This window comes from Pristiophorus japonicus, chromosome 3 (assembly GCF_044704955.1).
Source record: "Pristiophorus japonicus isolate sPriJap1 chromosome 3, sPriJap1.hap1, whole genome shotgun sequence".
NCBI lineage: Eukaryota > Metazoa > Chordata > Chondrichthyes > Pristiophoridae > Pristiophorus > Pristiophorus japonicus.
This window is the reverse complement of record NC_091979.1, coordinates 251118531-251139087: the sequence shown is the minus strand read 5'-3', so window position 1 is coordinate 251139087 and position 20557 is coordinate 251118531. Positions and strand designations below refer to the sequence as shown.

At 41.7% G+C, this 20557-nt stretch overlaps 1 protein-coding gene across 2 annotated transcripts in view; it reads right to left on the bottom strand.

Annotated features, from left to right (window-relative positions):
• The window catches only part of smc3 (structural maintenance of chromosomes 3), a 134167-nt gene that overhangs the window by 25126 nt on the left and 88484 nt on the right, over positions 1 to 20557 (bottom strand). For both annotated transcript variants that reach the window (XM_070876534.1, XM_070876535.1), the window contains 5 exons: positions 9609 to 9761; positions 6529 to 6680; positions 4549 to 4707; positions 2736 to 2843; positions 1448 to 1556 (listed from right to left, as the gene is read on the bottom strand). In XM_070876534.1, coding sequence (XP_070732635.1) covers positions 1448 to 1556; positions 2736 to 2843; positions 4549 to 4707; positions 6529 to 6680; positions 9609 to 9761 — 681 coding nt within the window. The remainder of the gene's footprint in view (positions 1 to 1447; positions 1557 to 2735; positions 2844 to 4548; positions 4708 to 6528; positions 6681 to 9608; positions 9762 to 20557) is intronic.

Genomic DNA, 20557 nt, shown 5'->3' with positions numbered 1-20557 from the left:
CTAATGTTAAATAAGGGGCTCGCGCACCCAAAAATAAAAATTAGAGGGAACATTAGTGCCAGGTTGCCTTCCTTTAAAGGATAACAGTGAACCAGTTAAGTCTTTATTACAAATCAGCAGCTTTCACGGTCATTTTCTGGTGCCAGGCACAAATTCCCATACATTACATTCAGTTTCACAACTTGCCATGGTAGAATTTGAACTCATAACCTCAGGCTTGCTGGTCCAATAGCATAATAACCCAGCTGCCATGCCCAGAAAAATGCATCTGCTTTCAATTATAATCCTATTTCGTTCTGCTACGAATGAGTAAATAATAAAAAGGATGTTTATGGGCCCAAAAAAGGCTCTCCATCTTTAACAAATCCATCATCTTCGGTCCCTGCCACAAACTCCGTACCCTTGTCCACTCCCCTCCGCTCCCCGGCCAGCATCTCAGGCTGAACCATGCTGACTGTAAACTCGGCATCCTATTTAGCCCCATATCCTCCGCATCACAAAGACCACCAACTTTGACCTCTGTAACCTGCCTCTGCCTCACCTTCTGCTGAAACCCTCATCTATGCCTTTGTCACACCTGCAGAGTCAATTATTGCAGTGCTCTCCTGCCTCTCACATTGTACCATCCGTAAACTTCAGCTAATTCAAAACTCTGCTGCCTTATCCCATGCCACACCAAGTCCTGCTCAACCATCACCTCTGTCCTACATTATGTCCAAGCGCCTCAAATTTAAAAACATCATCCTCCTGTTTAAATCCCTTCATGTCCTTGCTTCTACCCATCTTTGTAACTTCCTCCAGCCCTACAATCCCCACCCTGAACTCGCCTTTATTTTGACTTTGGTTTTTTGTGCTTCCCCCTCTCCCTTTGCCCCAGGCAGCCAGGCCTTCAACCAGCACCCTACACTTTGGAATTGCCCCTCCCAAATTCTTTTAAGAGCCTCCTTAAGAGTCCCCCCCTGATGTCCTGGCCAATATTTATCCCTCAACCAACATCAGTAAAACACATTATCTAGTCATGATCACATTGCAATCTGTGGGATCTCGCTGTGCTCAAATTGGCTGCTGTGTTTCCAACGTTACAACAGTGAATACACTTCAAAAGTACTTCAGTGACTGTAAAGCACTTTGGGACGTCTTGAGGTCGTGAAAGGTGCCATGTTAAAAGTGCTATATAAATGCAACTTGTTGCTGTCATTAATGAGTAATCCTACCTGCCACATTCTCACAAAAAATCCTCAATCCTATCTTTATCCTCGGAGTTTTCTATTTCAGTTAAACCCCGACGAAGAACTAATCTACTGCACCACTCAATCCCGTTTTGAGATGGCAAGTTATGAATTCTTCCTTCAACTAAAGCAATCAGATCCTGCTAGGTACAAAGACTTCAATTATACACTGTATTAAAACAAAAGCAAAAAAACCTAGGCAATAAAATTATTCTAACCTTCTGAACGTGCTGTGGTCTCCTTCACGCGCTTGTTAATGTTCTCTAGTTCAGAAGTTGTGGCATTTAGAACGGTGTTGCCCTCAGTTTCTCTCAGGTCATTTAACTCCTAAGAAAGGAAGTACACAAATCGAGTTAATTGAAGCTCTTTGATGTAATGGGAAGGAACGCGGCCAATTCTAATATGGTATGGCTGCTCATAATACAACAGAACAAAACAAAATCAAATCAAACCAGGGATTTCCAGTGAGCTTCACACAAAGATTTCACTCCAAGTTTAAATTTGTAGCGTAAACCCCTCAAAGCAGTGTGAAAGCTTTTTCCTCAGGAATCAGTATTGACTTTTTTTTTTTATGGGCAATGTTGGGAGAGGAATAATTTTCTTGTTGCTGTTGAGTATTTTTAATATGGGATTTCAATGTTAAGGAACAGACATTCTTCTACTTTTGAAGTTATGTACAAGGATCAAGCACCCCCGCCGCCCCCCCCCCCCCCACTCTCCCTGGAAGGTATAATAAAACTTTGATGTCACAGAGTAAAACTATTCACTCACCCCCAAAAATGAACCATCAACCTAAATTGCTATGGTGAAAATTTTTGATCCTCTTAAAATGTGGCTGTTAATTAGTGGTGAATTATGGGACATTACATAATGGACTTGAGCTCACGAGGAACTGCCCAAACCATTTCACTCAGAACTCTTATAACCATTAGGGAGAAGAGAATTTTATCACATCAATCTAAACTAGATCCAAACAAATGTCCCTGAATTAAAACAACCATGTTCTAATTCACTATGCTATCAAGTCACCATATCAGTTAAATATACGTTACTTACATCATTTGCACAGTGTAACCACCTTTGATCTATGCTAGTCATACCCAAACCCCCGGATGCCAGGTTAACAGTGCAGTGGCATGTCATGGTAATAATATTTATTCTATAGATGGTTTAATTCAAAGGCCACAGGTTTGTAATATAGGCTGTGGATCAAATCTCATTAGGAAGTCACGTAATCAATTATTTTTAGATATAAATGTCAAAATGGGACTTAAACCCTTGAAAAACTGGCACTGGACAGGATTGAGGATGGAGATCAGGTCAGCTAACTGGTGCATGTTACATCGGAGATTTGTCAAGTTGATTAAAACTTAAAAGAATGCTGTTAGACCCGTGGCCTAATCCTTCTTCAAACCCAAGTAAATTAACTGTATTATGCAATTTCAGAATCTGTTACTACAAATCTCGAGCATGTATTTAACCAATTAATCAAAACATTTACTTTACCTGCTCAACCTGGTCCAAGCGCTTTCTTAAATTTTCACTTAGATATGTCTCCAATCTGGTCATTATACCTTCCAACTTAATTCGTTCATTTAATAGTTGCCGGTTATCCTAAGAGGACAAACAAATGTTAAAAAACTGTCAATCTGGCCAGGACCAGATGTATGAGCAATGTCGACTCCAAATTTTTTTCTTTTTCAGCCTCCGCCAATAGAACTCATTTAAGCTAACATCCACAGGCAGCAGATGCATAAAAACACCAGGCAGGATATCGCCAACTACTCATTCACATTGCAAGCCATACTTCACGGGTCAGATGATTCTTGAACATCAATATACTGCGTCTAATGGATGGTGGACGCCGCTTGGAAATTTGAATACCCCTAATCTTATAGTTTTGATTTAATTTTGATTTTTTTTTGTTCGTTTATATTGTTTGGGACTAGTTTAGGTGAAACATCCCTCCCCGAGCTGTTAATGTTACTGCCCTTTGAAGGGAAGCAACAACTTGCATTTGTATAGTGTCTTTAATGTAGGAAAATGTTACAAGGCCCTTGGCATATCCCAGTGGAGTTGAGCTTTGCACCAAGCTAACTTAAAATGTTATACAAGTTTACTGTTACCTATTCTTATAGGCTTTTCCTGACATTTATCCACATTAAATCTCTTACCACAGTCCATCTAGATAGTCATCCATGTGTCTCTGAAGATAGTTGATCTCCTTCCTGCCCATAAAGCTTTTTCATTAACTAACCAAATACTACTACACATCGTTCAGAAACACTGGAAATAGCAGAGTCCCAGCACGGAGTGCGAGTTACTTTTTCCCAGCTCTCAATCTTCGGTTGTCAAGGCAATGCTCAATCCATCTAGACAATTTGGTCAAATCCTCCATGAACTTTAAGCTTTCTTCCTAGCTTCACATAAGGAACTTTGGCAAATGACATTTGCAAATCTAAGCAAACTACAGCAACTGGATTACCCTCACCCATTAACTTAGTTAGTTAATGGTCAGCCGTGGCTCAGTTGGTAGCACAAAACTCTCGGCTGACACTCCAGTGCAGTACTCAGGGAGTGCTACACTGTCGGAGATGTTGTCATTCGAATGAGATGTTAAAGCTCTTTCAGATAGACGAAAAGATTCTATGGCACTATTTTGAAGAAGAGCAGGGGAGTTACCCCTGGTGTCCTGGCCAATATTTATCCCTCAATTAACATAACTAAAAAAACAAGATTATCTGGGCATTAACACAATGCTATTTGTGGAAGCAATTTGGCTGCCACGTTTCCTACATTACAACAGTGACTACACTGCAAAAGTACTTCATTGGCTGTAAAGCGTCTTATGTTCTTATTGCAGAGCGGGCAGGGAAGTGGAGTTGAAGCCAGGAACAGATCAGCCATAGTCTTATTGAATGGCGGAGCAGGCTCGAGGGGCCAATGGCCTGCTCCTGCTTCTTATGAGACGTCCTGAGATGGTGAAAGGCGCTATACAAATGCAAGCCTCATTTTTAAACCCTCAAAAGAATTCCAGGTTTGTAAGGGATCACCTATTACTTCTAAAATCACGTTGACTGCTACCTATGTTCTCCTAAGTAAAGATTCCTTGAAAACTCAAAAAAGAAATTTTTGCTGCTGTGGATGAACTCAATGAGCAATTGTTCCTCTCTGATAGTACTTATCACCTTCCATTTTGACCACACAGAGAAAATACCCTCAACCCCAATTTAAAGCAAAACTAAAATTAAAGCTAAAATTTGCAAGGAGCCCGACAAGATTGGGAAAAAGGTGACTTTTGCATTTCCGAACACCATACCTGTTGGAGCTGTCGGATCTCATCGTTGAGTGCATCAACTCGTTTTTGATCATCCAGGCTAAGCTGAGAGAGCAGGTCTGTACCAAGCTCAGCTTTTAGGGACTCCCGTGTTGACTCCATAGCATGCAAACTGGCCTCCAAACTCTGCAAACTTCGTTGCTTTACAAATAAAATGAAAAATTGGCATTACATAGCCATTACCTTGCTATACACTTATATTCCTTTTTAAGTGCTGGACACTAGTTACAACGTTCAACAAAAGAAATACATGCATCATGGTCATGTGCAAAGTGAGCTATTGAAAATGTTGCCCAAGACTGTCAAGCGTTCTTCTCTTCTATCAAATGTGTACTTTTCCTCATTCAAATCCACAATCTTGCCCACCATTAACTGAAAGTAAATATTTTGTGCTTCACCATGTTCTTAAAGATTAAAAAAATGAATACTGGTATATGAAATATTGATACAGAAATCTTATTAAATCTCACTTTTCTGCAATAATTTCACTAAATTGACGCATCCTCTAATGAAATGATCACTTCACCAATACTGAGCCACAATTATTTGTTTAATCTTGTAGAATTGAATTTACTGACTATTACAGTTTGCTTCCAGATGCAAGATAAATGAAAGGATGTTTTAATTTTAACATTTTTATAAAGTTCCAATTAATTAGTCAAGCTATTGTTCAGATGGAAAGAATAAACTTGCTCAGTTTTGAGGATACCCTGTATACTGTATCAACATAATTCTACATTAAAATTAATTTTACAATTTAAGTGAAAATCTCCTAATCACTACAGTAACAGCCACTGTTTTATCTAGATAGCATTTCCCCAAATGGCGTTGACCTCCATTCAACCTCTTTCAGTTGGTAAGAGAATCACAAGCATTTCTCAAATGTCAAATCCAATCAACCATGACTTTCAAGCAGATGGTGCATTTACTATTTGTGTAAAACATATAAAATCAGTTTATCGTTATTCCTTCTGCCCCAAAAAACAGGTGATCCATTACCGTAAGCTATTACAGCATGGTGTGGTTTTAGTTTCATGAAATAATGCGATATTGTACACTGGATGTCAAGACCAAGGTTACTATTCAAATCAAGCAGGCTTAGAGGCTGGGGGCAAAAATGGTTTTAACACAGGGGAGAGGTGGCAAATGAAAAGGGGTCAGGAGAGATGGGGAGGAGGGATGGAGATAGCAAGCCAGAATGCTCTTCAGCAGATGGAGGTTCGAAGCCAAAATGTTGCTTTGTGGGGTTACGGCGAGGTTCTATTACCTAACTGTAGGCCTGTGAGGGAGCAGGGTCCTGAGGCCATAAAGCAACTCTGTGGGGGAGGGAGGGTCTCGGGCCAAAGAGTTACTCAGTGAGTTAGGGTGGAGGAACCAATGCCAATGTGCTCCTCAATCTTGGGGATCGGGGGGAAGGGGCAGGTTCAAGGCAAAAAGGAGTGTCAGAATACTAATCAGTGTGGGCCCAGAGGCAGTAGAGCAATTTAAAGCCACTCCAATTTTCTTTATAACTTCAAGTGTTTTTAGCTGCAAAAAATAAATTTGAATACATGTAGCTTAGTTATAAAATAATTTTACATTTAATGAAAACTTCACTTTTTGTTTGAGTAATCCATCACATTTGCAACTAGTAATTAGAATGTTAGAGTTTCTAAAACTCAAAATATTGTACAAGAATTTATACTAGTGGCATCAGCTCCCAATGCATGGGTTTCATGTAACCAACTGCACCCCAAAAGTAAACTTGCTGGGATTTTCTCAGGTTGGTGGCTGCAAAGAGCCAGTAAAGATGGGGCTTACCAGCTGGCAGTCTTACTGAGCTGCAGTAAATTTAATTTCTGGCTGCAGCCAGCTGCACGAGATTTGTGCATCAGGAGCAGGTCTTAGCTCAATTTAAGTGTGATGTTGGCAGGCAGGATACCCAGGTCGTATCAGTACTTCAAGTCTTCATTGAACTGGTACCTTGGGCATGAAGGTTTTCTCAGACTGCTGCCTCTTCTCTTTCAACATCTTCATCTCGGACAGAATGCTATCTCGTGAGGCCTTAAACTTTCTCTGTTGTGTTTCAATCTGCTGCATTTGGTTCATCAATTGGTCGATCTCATTATTAATCTGTACACTGTGCTAAGGAACAGTATCGTCACAACAGTGTCAAATGAACATCGTAAACAGCCTAACAGCTGATTTTTAGTTATATAAATACCTGTAATGTAAATGCATTTTAAACTATTGGATAAATTCCTTGGCCTTTTAGACAAGATTCATATATATTAAAAAGCACTAGTCCCTTTTATAATTTAGCTGTCACTATTCTGTACACAGCATATTGTGACAATACAGTCACTTATCAATATTAATGAAAGCTTAAAAAGCTTTTATAAGTTAAATTATTTGTTCACAACTCATAATACGTGCAAGGTACAAGAAAACAGCTGATTCAACTGTCCACCACCCACTCTCACCAACCCATGTTATTTTTTGGTCCTCTTCCCCCTTCATGTTCTTCTACTTCTACCTCTTGTTTGTCTCAGTGCAGGGGGAGGCCAAAGCATCAGTTTTGGCAGATGAGAAGTTACCAAAAGCATCAAGACTCAGGTGGGCAGGGAGAGGCAACATTGGGACTCAAGTGGAAAGGAGAAGCAGAGCATCAGAACTGGTTTTGCTAAGGGGAAGGGCCGGTGAGGGAACAGCTTTGTGATAAAACATTGACTCCAACCTCGAGAGGACCTAAAACAACAGTCACCTGTGCTTTTTGACAAAAGCATTTAGATCCCAAAATGACTAACTCCTATGATAAATGCATAACATGGGTTATCTGATGTAGGATGCCACAAGTGGATAACCCTTCCCCAGAACCGACATCCTCATTCTGATACAGTTGCTCCAATTCGTCCCCTTTAATATTTTACACATATTGGCAACTTTTCCCAAGCAATTATCTAATGCAAAAGTAATAGAGCAACTTGCTATTATTATTTAAAGCACATTATACTTCTGTATAAGTAACCCTGATGTAAATTAAAATAATCACTTGCATTTACATGCTTGATTTAAAGAAGCATTTTCTGTGAACCATACATCTCATTAGCTCAAAAATCTACAAAGTCAATTACTGTTATTTTCAGAAACTGCATTGTGCTTCGCGGTGTATTGTGTCATATCTGCATTTTGTTTGGCCTAAGCTGAAGACATTAATTTAGGATGAATCATGCGGATCTGAAACATCTTGTATATAGCTGTGTACTCATTATCATCAGCAGAAAAGCAAAGGACATAATGACTTATCACACTGACTCACTGCTATTAGGTGCGTCCAGTTTTAAGAAGTGATAAAAAAAAATTATCTTTCACACAGCATATTTCCAAGAAAACCAGCAGTGAAATGTCACTGAAGCCAGGGTGAATAATGTTTTCTTTTTGTTACCTTCCCGCCCCCACTCTTCCAGAAAGTCTACCCTATAATGAAGAAATCAGCGAGGACTTGTATGGATCATTTGCTATAGAAGAAAGCCGCGCTCATTTGTTAATCAACAGAAGTTTTTGTAGCACTTTGTACATCGCGTTATGACACAAAAAATGTTTTAATACAATTAAAGTAACGCTTTCAAATATAATCTTCCCTGTAAAGCACACTCATTTCACAGGGTCAAAGACTTGTGCTTTTAAGAGTAAGAAAATCATAGAACAGTAGTAATAATATTATACTGAACTATCAGTATGTTCAGGTGTGTCAGAAGCACTGTGTTGGCACATGTGCAGAGAGCAAACACAAAAAATGAAGTTGCTCAGAACTAAACCTATATATGCAATAATTCTACATGTATGGTAAGCTAACAAAATCAGATTTGAACCCAATTTATGCACTGACCAGACATATCTATAGAATCACAGAATACATAGGAAATAGGTGCAGGAGTAGGCCATTCGGCCCTTCGAGCCTGTATCAGCATTCAATACGATCATGGCTGATCATGCAACTTCAGTACCCCATTCCAGCTTTATCTCCATACCCCTTGATCCCTTTAGCCGCAAGGGTCACATCGAACTCCCTTTTGAATATATCTAACGAACTGGCCTCAACAACTTTCTGTGGTAGAGAATTCCACAGGTTAACAGTTCTCTGAGTGAAGAAGTTTCTCCTTATCTTGGTCCTAAATGGCTTACCCCTTATCCGTAGACTGTGACCCCTGGTTCTGGACTTCCCAAACATCAGGAACATTCTTCCTGCATCTAACCTGTCCAATCCCATCAGAATTTTATATGTTTCTATGAGATCCCCTCTCATTCTTCTAAATTCCAGTGAATAAAAGCCTAGTCAATCCAGTCTTTCTTCATTTGTCAGTCCTGCCATCCTGGGAATCAGTCTGGTGAACCTTTGCTGCACTCCCTCAATAGCAAGAATGTCCTTTCTTAGATTAGGAGACCAAAACTGTACACAATATTCAAGGTGTGGCCTCACCAAGGTCCTATACAACTGCAGTAAGACCTCCCTGCTCCTATACTCCAATCCTCTCGTTATGAGGGCCAACGTGCCATTTGCCTTCTTCACTGCTGCTGTACCTGCATGCCAACTTTCAATGACTGATGTACCATGACACCCAGGTCTCGTTGCACCTCCCCTTTTCCTAATCTGTCACCATTCAGATAATATTCTGCCTTCCTGTGTTTGCCCCCAAAGTGGATAACCTCACATTTATCTACATTATACTGCATCTGCCATGCATTTGCCCATACAGCACAGAAGGAGGCCATTCAGCCCATCATGCCAGCTCTTTGGTATTGCTATCCAACAAGTCCCACTCCCCCGCTCTTTCCCCATTGCCCTGCAATTTTTTTCCCTTCAAGTATTTACCCAATTCTCTTTTGAAAGTTATTATTGAATCTGCTTCCATCACCCTTTCAGACAGTGCATTCCAGATCATCATAAGTCGGTGTGTAAAATAGCGCAGAATATGCACAGCATAATTATAAAAATCTTCTGTGTAGATATCACTTTCCTTAGACTTTAAGGAATAATCAGACATAGGAATTCTAAAGGATATTTTCAATGTTTCTACGGAGATTTTCATTCAGTTTTGCTTCCAGTTCAGTCAATTCCTCCTCTGCCTTTCGTGCATCCTTCTGAAGCTCTAGTCTTGACTTTCGAGTGTCGTAATAGCCACCAGTGAGTGCACCACGATGACTAACCTGGTCACCTAGGAGGAATTGAACAACATTTATTCCCACTGAGAAACGAACAGTAAGCCACAATTCTTACAGCACGATCTAGGCACTTTAGACCATGACTTACAATGATCTTTCAAAAACCTAGAAAAGAAAGGTTATATAGAATAGTGACTCAGGCCAACAAGGAACAAAGAGCACTGGGCCTCAGCTAGGCAGAATACAGTTGAATCTGAATGAGAGTTCTATATTGGGCTACATAGAAGGTGTTTTACCAACAGCAAAGTGCATAGGATTAATATTGAAGTAAGCTGACTTGATAACTCCGCAGGGAAGAATTGCAGCCACCACAGCAAGCAAAATATAGCTTGTATTGTATGGATTTTCAAAACTACTGTACAATACGTTTCTTTATGGGTTGGTTACAGTTATGCCGGACATGGTGCAAGGGTGAGTTAAGGCCCAGCAAGATTGGGGTTTACAAGGTTTATTACTGATCTTCAATGCCATCTAAAATAACAGGAAATAAATGGGCAGGAAAATGAAAGCGGTTGTTGGACCTGGAAACATCAGCAGCAAATACTTCTGAAACAACATTCAATTGGCTGACTTATAAGCATTGATTTTCTGAATGCATGCTCCCAGCACAGAGCGTCTTTACCAGGAGCATAGGAACAGAAGGCCATTTAGCCCCCGAGTCTGTTCCGCCAGTCGATGAGATCATGGCTGATCTGCGACCTAACTCCATATACCTGCATTTGGCCCATATCCCTTAATACCTTCGGTTAACAAAAATCTATCAATCTCAGATTTAAAATTAACAATTGATCTAACATCAATAGCCATTTGTAGAAGAGAGTTCCAAACTTCTACCACCCTTTGTGTGTAGAAGCGTTTCCTAATTTTACTCCTGAAAGGTCTAGCTCTAATTTTCAGACTATGCCCCCTTGTCCTAGACTCCCAATCAGCAGAAATAGTTTCTCTCTACCCTGTTTCCCTTAATATCTTGATACCATCAGTCAAATCACCCCTTAACCTTCACACATATCAAAAAATTGCAGATGCACTCCCCATGATGTTTTAAACACTGTCGTGCCAATTAGGCATGACTAGTTTATAGTGTTGTTAGGTGCAAGGTAATCTGCAGCTAGTAATGAGCTAGATATGAAACTGTGTTCAAAAGAACAAAATATAGTGCCAGAGATAGGACTGGAGGTTAAAGGAACATCTAATAGATTAGCTGAATCACCAGGATGATCAGGGATACAGGTGAGCTGATTGTTTAGGATAGTGTAGGACTCAACTTTCGTGCCAGCCTGATTAGAAGAGAAGGAGCGGTTGAGCCAATGTGGATACAGAAAATTGAATTCAACAAGGATGGCAATTTCAGGGGATGGGGTGGGGAGAAGAGATTCAATTTTACCTAACAACAAATTGAAAAAGCTTTGAGAGTTATCAATGTTGAGAAAAGCAATAGCAACAATTCAAATTAGGGAGGGGAGGTATTTTCAGCCACAGAAGATCAGTCAAATGATATAAAGGAGCCAAGGTGAGCAGCAGGGGCAACAGCATAAACATGAACACATGCATCACCTTTGGGTCAGAAGCCAAAGTATGAATTACAAAAAGAAAAATGCAAAGAGTCAACTAAAATTTGGGTTTCAATGAGAAACAAAATTTGAGAGCAGGATTACTCGATATTAAGAGAACAGAGATGAGAGATGCCACCATGAATGTTGTCATAAAGTAAGTATAGTTTTAAGCGTTGTAAGTCTCGATACTTTCACGTTATACATGATGTTGATGGAGATAAGAAAAAGACTAGGAGGCCATCACTGCTGAAACACCGAAGGGGTAGCGCAGACCACTCACAGTGTGAGCAGTGGTCCCCAGGACACAGTCATGCTGTAATGAGACCCATCCAGTCACAAACCTGCAGCACAACTATATGCCAGGATTTTCACTTGCTGAAAAGGCAATTTCTCAAAGTACAGGGTACTACCAACAGACTCAGGCACATAACATTTAGGTGGTCATGCTGTAGGTGCCTGTGGCTCTGGTACCCTCGATAGAACCAACCCTCCTAGCACTTCAAGCAGTGATGGAACAGAGGGACAGTATGAGCAGATGGAAGAACAAGGTGGGGGGAGGGGGGGGGAGGAGGAAGAGGAAAATGGGGCTAAATCTTTAAGCCATTTATTATGAATGGGCAAGAAAATCTAGCCTACGAAACCAAACGGTGGAAGGGGGTGAAAGTTGTAAGAGTGAAGCAGGGAGGTGGGGAAAAACAAAGTCTGGAAGTCATCTCAGGACACTACGAGACTCTTGTGGAACTTAGTGGGGTAATTTTCAATTTGCCACTGGGGGATTAAATTGGCGTTCCAGAAACTACACAATTTCAATTTCCATTCAAACCTGCCGGTTTCTATAACAGCCAATCCCCAACACTATGGGCGGCAAGTTGAAAACCTGCCTCAGTGTCAACGAGAGGCAGCATTAGTAGGGAACCAGATGGTTCAAGAATATCTATCACCTATTTTCACAAGATGAGGAAGTAGAAGGTGTGAAGGAGAAAACCTTGGTAATGGCATGGAGTGGAAAGAAAAGTCATTGCTGGTGTTTCTTTAGCTACAATTGGATAGGTCAGAGTGAGACCAAGCCAAGGCAGTCCCACTGAGCGACAACGGAAGAGAGGCATTGGGGAGGACAGTATCAAAGGCTGTAGAGAGGTTAAGAAGGATGAGGTAGGATAGTTACAGAGAATGTCATTTGTGTCTTTGATTATGCTTGTTTCACTGTGGTGGCAGGTGTGGAAACCTAATGGGAAAGGTTCAAACATGGAGTTGCAGGAAGGATGGGTACAAATTTGCGAGGTGACAGCACGTTCAAGGGTGTTAGTAAGGAAAGGATGGTTGGAAAGGGGTCACAATTTACAAGGAGCAAATGACAGTTTTTTTTTTAAAAGGAGGGAGGTAATAACAGCAGTTTTGAAAGACAGTACCCGAGGAGAAGGAACCATTTACAGTATCACTGCTTTATTCCATCTCCCCCTTGTCGTATTCCTTTTGAAATATTTATTGGTAATATCTTTCAGTTCTGCTGAAGAGTTGGCACATTACTGCAAGACCTGCTAAATTTTCCTATATTTTCTGTTTTTGTTTGAATTCCAGCATCAGCTTTTTGCTTACGAGATTGCTCGTGGTGTGAAGAAATAGAAATTCAATGAAAGACTTAGCAAAATTGGGGCTGTTTTTGTTAGAACAGAGGAAATTGCCAGATGATTTGATAGATGTATTTAAAATAATGAAGGGAGATAGGTTTGTCTCAGTGGAAACAGACTGTTTCCTGTGATTGAAGGGTCTAGAACAAGGGGACATAAATACAAGTTTGGTCTGCACCGGGGCAGAGGACCAGAACCAATGTCCTAGGGGGAGTGTTTGCTAGTGCTATTGGGGAGAGGTTAAACTAATATGGCACGGGGATGAGAACCTATGCAGGGAGACAGAGAGAAATAAAATGGGGGCAGAAGCAAAAGATAGAAAGGAGAATAGTAAAAGTGGAGGGTAGAGAAACCGAAGGCAAAAATCAAAAAGGGCCACATTACAGCAAAATTCTAAAGGGACAAAGAGTGTTAAAAAGGCAAGCCTGAAGGCTCTGTGCCTCAATGTGAGGAGTATTCGTAATAATGTGGATGAATTAACTGTGCAGGCAGCTATTAACAATTATGATATAATTGGGATTACAGAGACATGGCTCCAGAGTGACCAAGGCTGGGAACTCAACATCCAGGGGTATTCAACATTCAGGAAGGATAGACAGAAAGGAAAAGGAGGTGGGGTAGCGTTGCTGGTTAGAGAGGAAATTAACGCCATAGTAAGAAAGGACATTAGCTTGGATGATGTGGAATCTGTATGGTAGAGCTGCGGAATACCAAAGGGCAGAAAACGCTAGTGGGAGTTGTGTGCAGACCACCAAACAGTAGTAGTGAGGTTGGTGATGGCATCAAACAAGAAATTAGAGATGCGTGCAATAAAGGTACAGCAGTTATCATGGGCGACTTTAATCTACATATAGATTGGGTTAACCAAGTTGGTAGCAATGCAGTGGAGGAGGATTTCCTGGAGTGTATTAGGGATGGCTTTCTAGACCAATATGTCGAGGAACCAACTAGAGAGCTGCCCATCCTGGACTGGGTGTTGTGTAATGAGAACTAATTAGTAATCTTGTTGTGCGAGGCCCCCTGGGGAAGAGTGACCATAATATGGTAGAATTCTTTATTAAGATGGAGAGTGACAGTGTTAATTCAGAGACTAGGGTTCTGAACTTAAGGAAAGGTAACTTCAATGGTATGAGATGTGAATTGGCTAGGATAGACGGGCAAATGATACTTAAAGGGTTGACAGTGGATAGGCAATGGCAGACATTTATAGACTACATGGATGAACTTCAACAATTGTACATCCCTGTCTGGAGTAAAAATAAAAAGGGGAAGGTAGCTCAACCGTGGCTAACAAGGGAAATTATAAATAGTGTTAAATCCAAAGAAGAGGCATATAAATTGGCCAGAAAAAGCAGCAAACTGGAGGACTGGGAGAAATTTTGAATTCAGCAGAGGATAAAGGATCTAATTAGGAGGGGAAAAATAAAGTATGAGAGGAAGCTTGCCGGGAACATAAAAACTGACTGCAAAAGCTTTGATAGATATGTGAAGATAAAAAGATTAGTGAGGACCAACGTAGGTCCTTTGCAGACAGAATCAGGTGAATTTATAATGGAGAACAAAGAAATGGCAGACCAATTGAACAAATACTTAGGATCTGTCTTCACTAAGGAAGACACAAATAACCTTCCGGAAATACTAGGGGTTCGAAGGTCTAGCGAAAAGGAGGAACTGAAGGAAATCCTTTTCAGTCAGGAAATTGTGTTAGGGAAATTGATGGGATTGAAGGCCGATAAATCCTCAGGGCCTGATAGGCTGCATCCCAGAGTACTTACGGAAGTGGCCCTAGAAATAGTGGATGCATTGGTGATCATTTTCCAACATTTTATTGACTCTGGATCAGTTCCTACGGACTGGAGGGTAGCTAATGTAACACCACTTTTTAAAAAAGGAGGGAGAGAGAAAACAGGGAATTATACACCGGTTAGCCTGACATTGGTGGTGGGGAAAATGTTGGAATCGATTATTAAAGATGAAATAGCAGCGCATTTGGAAAGCAGCGACAGGATCGGTCCAAGTCAGCATGGATTTATGAAAGGGAAATCATGCTTGACAAATCTTCTAGAATTTTTTGAGGATGTAACTAGTAGAGTGGACAAGGGAGAACCAGTGGATGTGGTGTATTTTGACTTTCAAAAGGCTTTTGAAAGGTTCCCACACAAGAGATTGGTGTGCAAAATTAAAGCACATGGTATTGGGGGCAATGTACTGACATGGATAGAGAACTGGTTGGCAGACAGGAAGCAGGAGAGTCGGAATAAACAGGGTCCTTTTCAGAATGGCAGCAGTGACCAGTGGGGTTCCGCAGGGTTCAGTGCTGGGACCCCAGCTATTTACAATATACATCAATGATTTAGATGAAGGAATTGAAGTTTGCAGATGACACTAAGCTGGGTGGCGGTGTGAGCTGTGAGGAGGATGCTAAGAGACTGCAGGGTGACTTGGAGAGGTTAGGTGAGTGGGCAAATGCATGGCAGATGCAGTATAATGTGGATAAATGTGAGGTTATCCACCTTGGTGGCAAAAACAGGAAGACAGATTATTATCTGAATGGTGACAGATTAGGAAAAGGGGAGGTGCAACGAGACCTGGGTGTCATGGTACATCAGTAATTGAAGTTTGGCATGCAGGTACAGCAGGCGGTGAAGGCGGCAAATGGCATGTTGGCCTTCATAGCTAGAGGATTTGAGTAGAGGAACAGGGATGTCTTACTGCAGTTGTATAGGGCCTTGGTGAGGCCACACCTGGAATATTGTGTTCAGTTTTGGTCTCCTAATTGAGGAAGGACATTCTTGCTATTGAGGGAGTACAGCAAAAGGTTCACCAGATTAATTCCCGGGATGGCAGGACTGACATATGAGGAGCGATTGGATCAACTGGGCTTGTATCCACTGGTGTTTAGAAGAATGAGAGGGGATCTCATAGAAACATATAAAATTCTGACAGGATTTGGACAGGGTCGAGGCAGGAAGAATGTTCCTGTTGCTGGGGAGTTCCAGAACCAGGGGGTCACAGACTAAGAATAAGGGGTAAGCTATTTAGGATCGAGATGAGAAGAAACTTCTTCACTCAGAGAGTGGTTAACCTGTGGAATTCTCAACCGCAGAAAGTTGTTGAGGCCAGTTCATTAGATATATTCAAAAGGGAGTTAGATATGGCCCTTATGGCGAAAGGGATCAAGGGGTATGGAGAGAAAGCAGGAAAGGGGCACTGAGGTTGAATGATCAGCCATGTTCTTATTGAATGGCGGTGCAGGCTCGAAGGGCCGAATGGCCTGCTCCTGCACCTAATTGCTATGTTTCTATGTTTAAAGGTAAGAACTTTAAGGTCAAAAGCAGGAGAAATCTTTATAAGGGTTATTAGTCATCGAAGCAAAGACAATGGGAACAATTAAGAATAGGTTAGATAGCTGGTTGAATGAAGAGATATCTGGGATTAGGACTACTGCTTGTGTGGAGGATACATACCATGCACAAACTATTTGGGCTGAAAAACAGCCTGTTTCCTTGGTGTAAATTCTATTTAACTTCTTTTCCCCTCAACAACTCACCCCATTCCAGACCTGAATACTGCTCCTTTCTAGGAAGATTCTTGTAGCACCTTTCCCATTCCTGGACATGGAGCAGGATACATAAAAAAGCTAATTAGATAATGGGTGCATGCTAAACACTAATGAGACTCCACGGATGAATAAAGCCATAAGGGAACAATTGAGGGTAAGGAAAGAGGCATACATTAAGTACATAGACAGCAGAGGAGTGCATGATAAGGGAGAGTACAAAGAGATGAGAAGTCAAAAAAAAATTATGAAGGCAAAGAGAAACTATGAAATCAAATTATCAAAGAATATAAAAAATAGTAAAACATTTTACAGGCATATCAATTTAAAAAAAAGGTTGTGATGGTAATAGGGCCATTAAGGGATAGACAGGATAATATCTGAGGTAACGAGAGAGAGATGGCAGAAATATTAAATAATTATTTCGCTTTAGTATTTATCAGGGATATAAAAGAGGTGGACATGACATTGAATGATGAGATAAGATAAGATAAAATAAAAAAGGGGATATATTAAATAAACTAATCAAACTCAGAGGATAAAACCCCTGGTCTGGATAGATTGCATCCACGCATTTTTAAAAAATCTCGGAAAGAAATAGCAGAGACATTAATGCACATATTTAATAACCTGTTAGAAAAAGGCGTAGTGCCTGACAGAGGACTGGTAGATAGCTAACATAATACCTATATTTAAGAAGGGGGATAGAACATAGCCAGGGAATTACAGACCAGTCAGCTTAACATAATTAGTAGGAGCAATAATGGAGAAAATAGAACATCTAGAAACCAAATATATAATACAGGTGGAGCGTCCGAAATCCGGAAATCTCGGGACCGAGGCCATTCCGAACATTTCCAGATTTCGGAACGTCTTTCTGATGTCCCAAATCCAGAAACACTGAACTGAGGTTCAGGTATTTCCAGATTCCGAAACATCTTTCCGACATCCCGAGTCCGGAAATGCCTGGGCCAAGGTAAGGAGGGGGCCGATGGTGGGCGGGGAGGACCTGGGGAGCCCAGCGGCGACTCCGGGGGGAGGGGGTGCCTGGGGAGTCCGGGGGAGAAAGGGAGGCCTGAGGAGTCCGGGGGAGGAAGGGGGTGCCTGGTGAGTCCGGGGGAGGAATGGGGGCCAGGGGAGTCCGGCAGCGGGTCTGGGGGAAGGGGCCTGGGGAGTCCGGCGGCAGAGCGGAGATGTCGACGGTTACAGGTTCGGCAGCGTCAGCTGCGGGTCGGGGTTAGCGGTTCCGGGGTCGGCGGCCGTCAAAACCTGCATTGAAGACCTGCAAAAAAGACAAGTTAAAGTTTTTATTTTTTAATTCTTTTTCAGCGATTTAGTAGGTAAGGGTTTTATGAATGTCTTCTGAATTTTTAGCTTTTGGAATTTTTGGGGGTGTTTTTCCCCCTCCCTAGGCCCAACTTGGTAATCGGTTAAAAAAATGTCTGGATTTGGGAATATTTTCCAGACGACCCCACCACGGATTGGTCCGGTGTCCGGAACTCCGAATTTCGGACACTCAACCTGTAATGAATAGTCAGTATGGATTCCAAAAGGGAAAGTCTTGCTTGGCCAACCTTATTGAATTTTATGAAGAGGTAACAGAGAGAGTAGACAATGGTAATGCAGTAGATATACTATATCTAGATTTTCAAAAGGTTTTCGATAAGGTACCCCATAATAAACTGATGAACAAAGTCAGAGAATTCAGAATCAGAGGACAAGTAGCAGAATGGATTGCTACCTGGCTTCAAGATAGAAAGCAGAGAGTAGGAATAAAGGGGGTAGATATTCACAGTGGCAGAAGGTGGGTAGTGGTGTTCCACAAGGATCAGTGTTGGGACCGCTGCTGTTAACAATTTACATTAACGATTTAGAATTTGGAATCAAAAACACAATTTCTAAATTTGCAGATGACACCAAATTGGAGGTGGGGAGGAGATAGTCAATGCTGAGGAGGACTGCAATAAATTACAGGACATTAATAAACTTGCAGAATGGGCATATAATTGGCAAATTACGTTCAACACAGATAAATGTGACGTATTACATTTTGGTAGGAAGACAGGGGAGGTCACTTATTACTTGGAGGGTGAGAGTCCGGGTGGAATAGAGTAACAAAGGGATCTCGGAGTACAAATACACAAATCACAAAGTTGTGACACAAGTTAGCAAGGCCATTAAAAAAAGCAAACGAAGCACTAGGGTTTATTTCTAGAGGTATAGAATTGACAAGTAGGGAAATTATGCTCAATCTGTATCGAACCTTGGTTAAACCACAGTTCTGGTCGTCATATTATAAAAAGGCACTGGAGAGGGTGCAGAGAAGATTTAAATCGATGACACCAGAAATGCGAGGGTATATTTATCTAGAAAGGATAAACAAACTAGGTCTCATTACTCTTGAAAAAAGGTTGAGGGGTGACCTATTAGAGATCTTTAAAATTATGAAACATTTTGATAGAGTGGATAGAACGAGTAGAGTGGATAGAGAGAGAATGTTTCCACTTGTGGGGAAGAGCATAACTGGAGGCCATCAATATAAGATAGTCACCAAGAAATCCAATAGGGAATTCAGGAGAAACTTTTTTACTCAAAGAGTGGTGATAATGTGGAACACGCTACCACGGAGTGGTTGAAGCGAATAGTATAGATGCATTTAAGGGGAGGCTGGATAAGCATTTGAGGGATAAGGGAATAGAGGCTTTGGCTGATAGATTTATATGAGGAAAGACAGGAGGAGGCTTGAGTTGAGCATAAATGCCGGCATGGACTGGTTGGGCCGAATGGACTATTTCTGTGCCATATATCCTATGTAATCCTATGTAAAAGATTTTCTCTCTCTCTCTCTCTCTTAAGGGCAAGAGGCCCATATGTCCTATGGCCCCTATTTTCCACTTGCTGGATTTTTGGCGCCCGAGCATGTTAACATACATTTTTTTTTGCGCAAAAAAAAAAAATCGGGACTTTCGCCAAAGAAATACTTGAATTTGGCGCAGCGCTCTCTGAAGTTAGTCTGGGGGCGGAACTTCAAGTCTGAGCTAAAAACTCCCTGGGCATGCGTGAAAAGCTGAAGTTGTCAGGGCAACCAGAGACGCTGAAGCCCACTCCTCCGAAAGGACTGGTACCCCGCTGCTGCCGAAAGAGCCACGAAGGATCTCTGCCCCCGCTGGAACCCCCCCCCCCCCACCCCCGCCTGGAACTGTTGCCCCCACCCCGCCCCCCCGCCCCAGAACCGCTGCAATCCTGGACCGAAAGGGCTGCTCCCTACCGGCTGGACCCCCTGCAAACCCGAACCAAAAGGACTGCTTCTCACCGGCTGGACCCACTGCAATCCCCGGCCGAATGGTCATCCCGCTCCCGAACTTCAACTCGCAGGGGGAGCGGGACGGAGTGGGGGTGCCATTCGGCCCTGGATTGCTGCGGGTCCAGCCGGTGGGGAGCAGTCCTTTCGACACGGAAATCTTCTTCCCTTGCTCCAAAAAGAGTTCCTAGTGAAAAAAAGAGATATTTTATCGTATATTCTTATTGCCTTGCTCCTGTCCTCTTGTGCCCCGCACTGATTCCTTAACTTAACGTATGGTTTTTTTTGTGGGGCTTTTGGACAGTGTGCGCCGTGCTGAAAAAAATCGTGGATGGCTCAAAATCGATTAAGTCCAGAAAAACGGCACCCAATCCTGTTTTGACTAGTGTCTGCGGCAACATTTTTTAAACTGGCGCACATTGTCGGTGCCGGTCTCCAAACGTTGGCGAAAGTTGGAAAGTATTTCATGCCAAAAAACGTTTGGACACCAAAAAATGGCGCACAATCGTGACGAAAATAGGGGCCCAGGTCAGATGAGGAATACCCAATGCCATTAGGATGATTACCATGAATAAAATTGTAATGCAAGGTGTAATGACAGGATACACAGCTATTACGCCAAGACAGAATTCAAAACCTCCGGCTCTTTTCTTCAACGATTACAAAATGCTCCACTTTACTGGCTGTTAATGACAATAACAAATAGTGGTTTCTGCTGCTAAAATACTGAGTTTACACAGCTACTTTA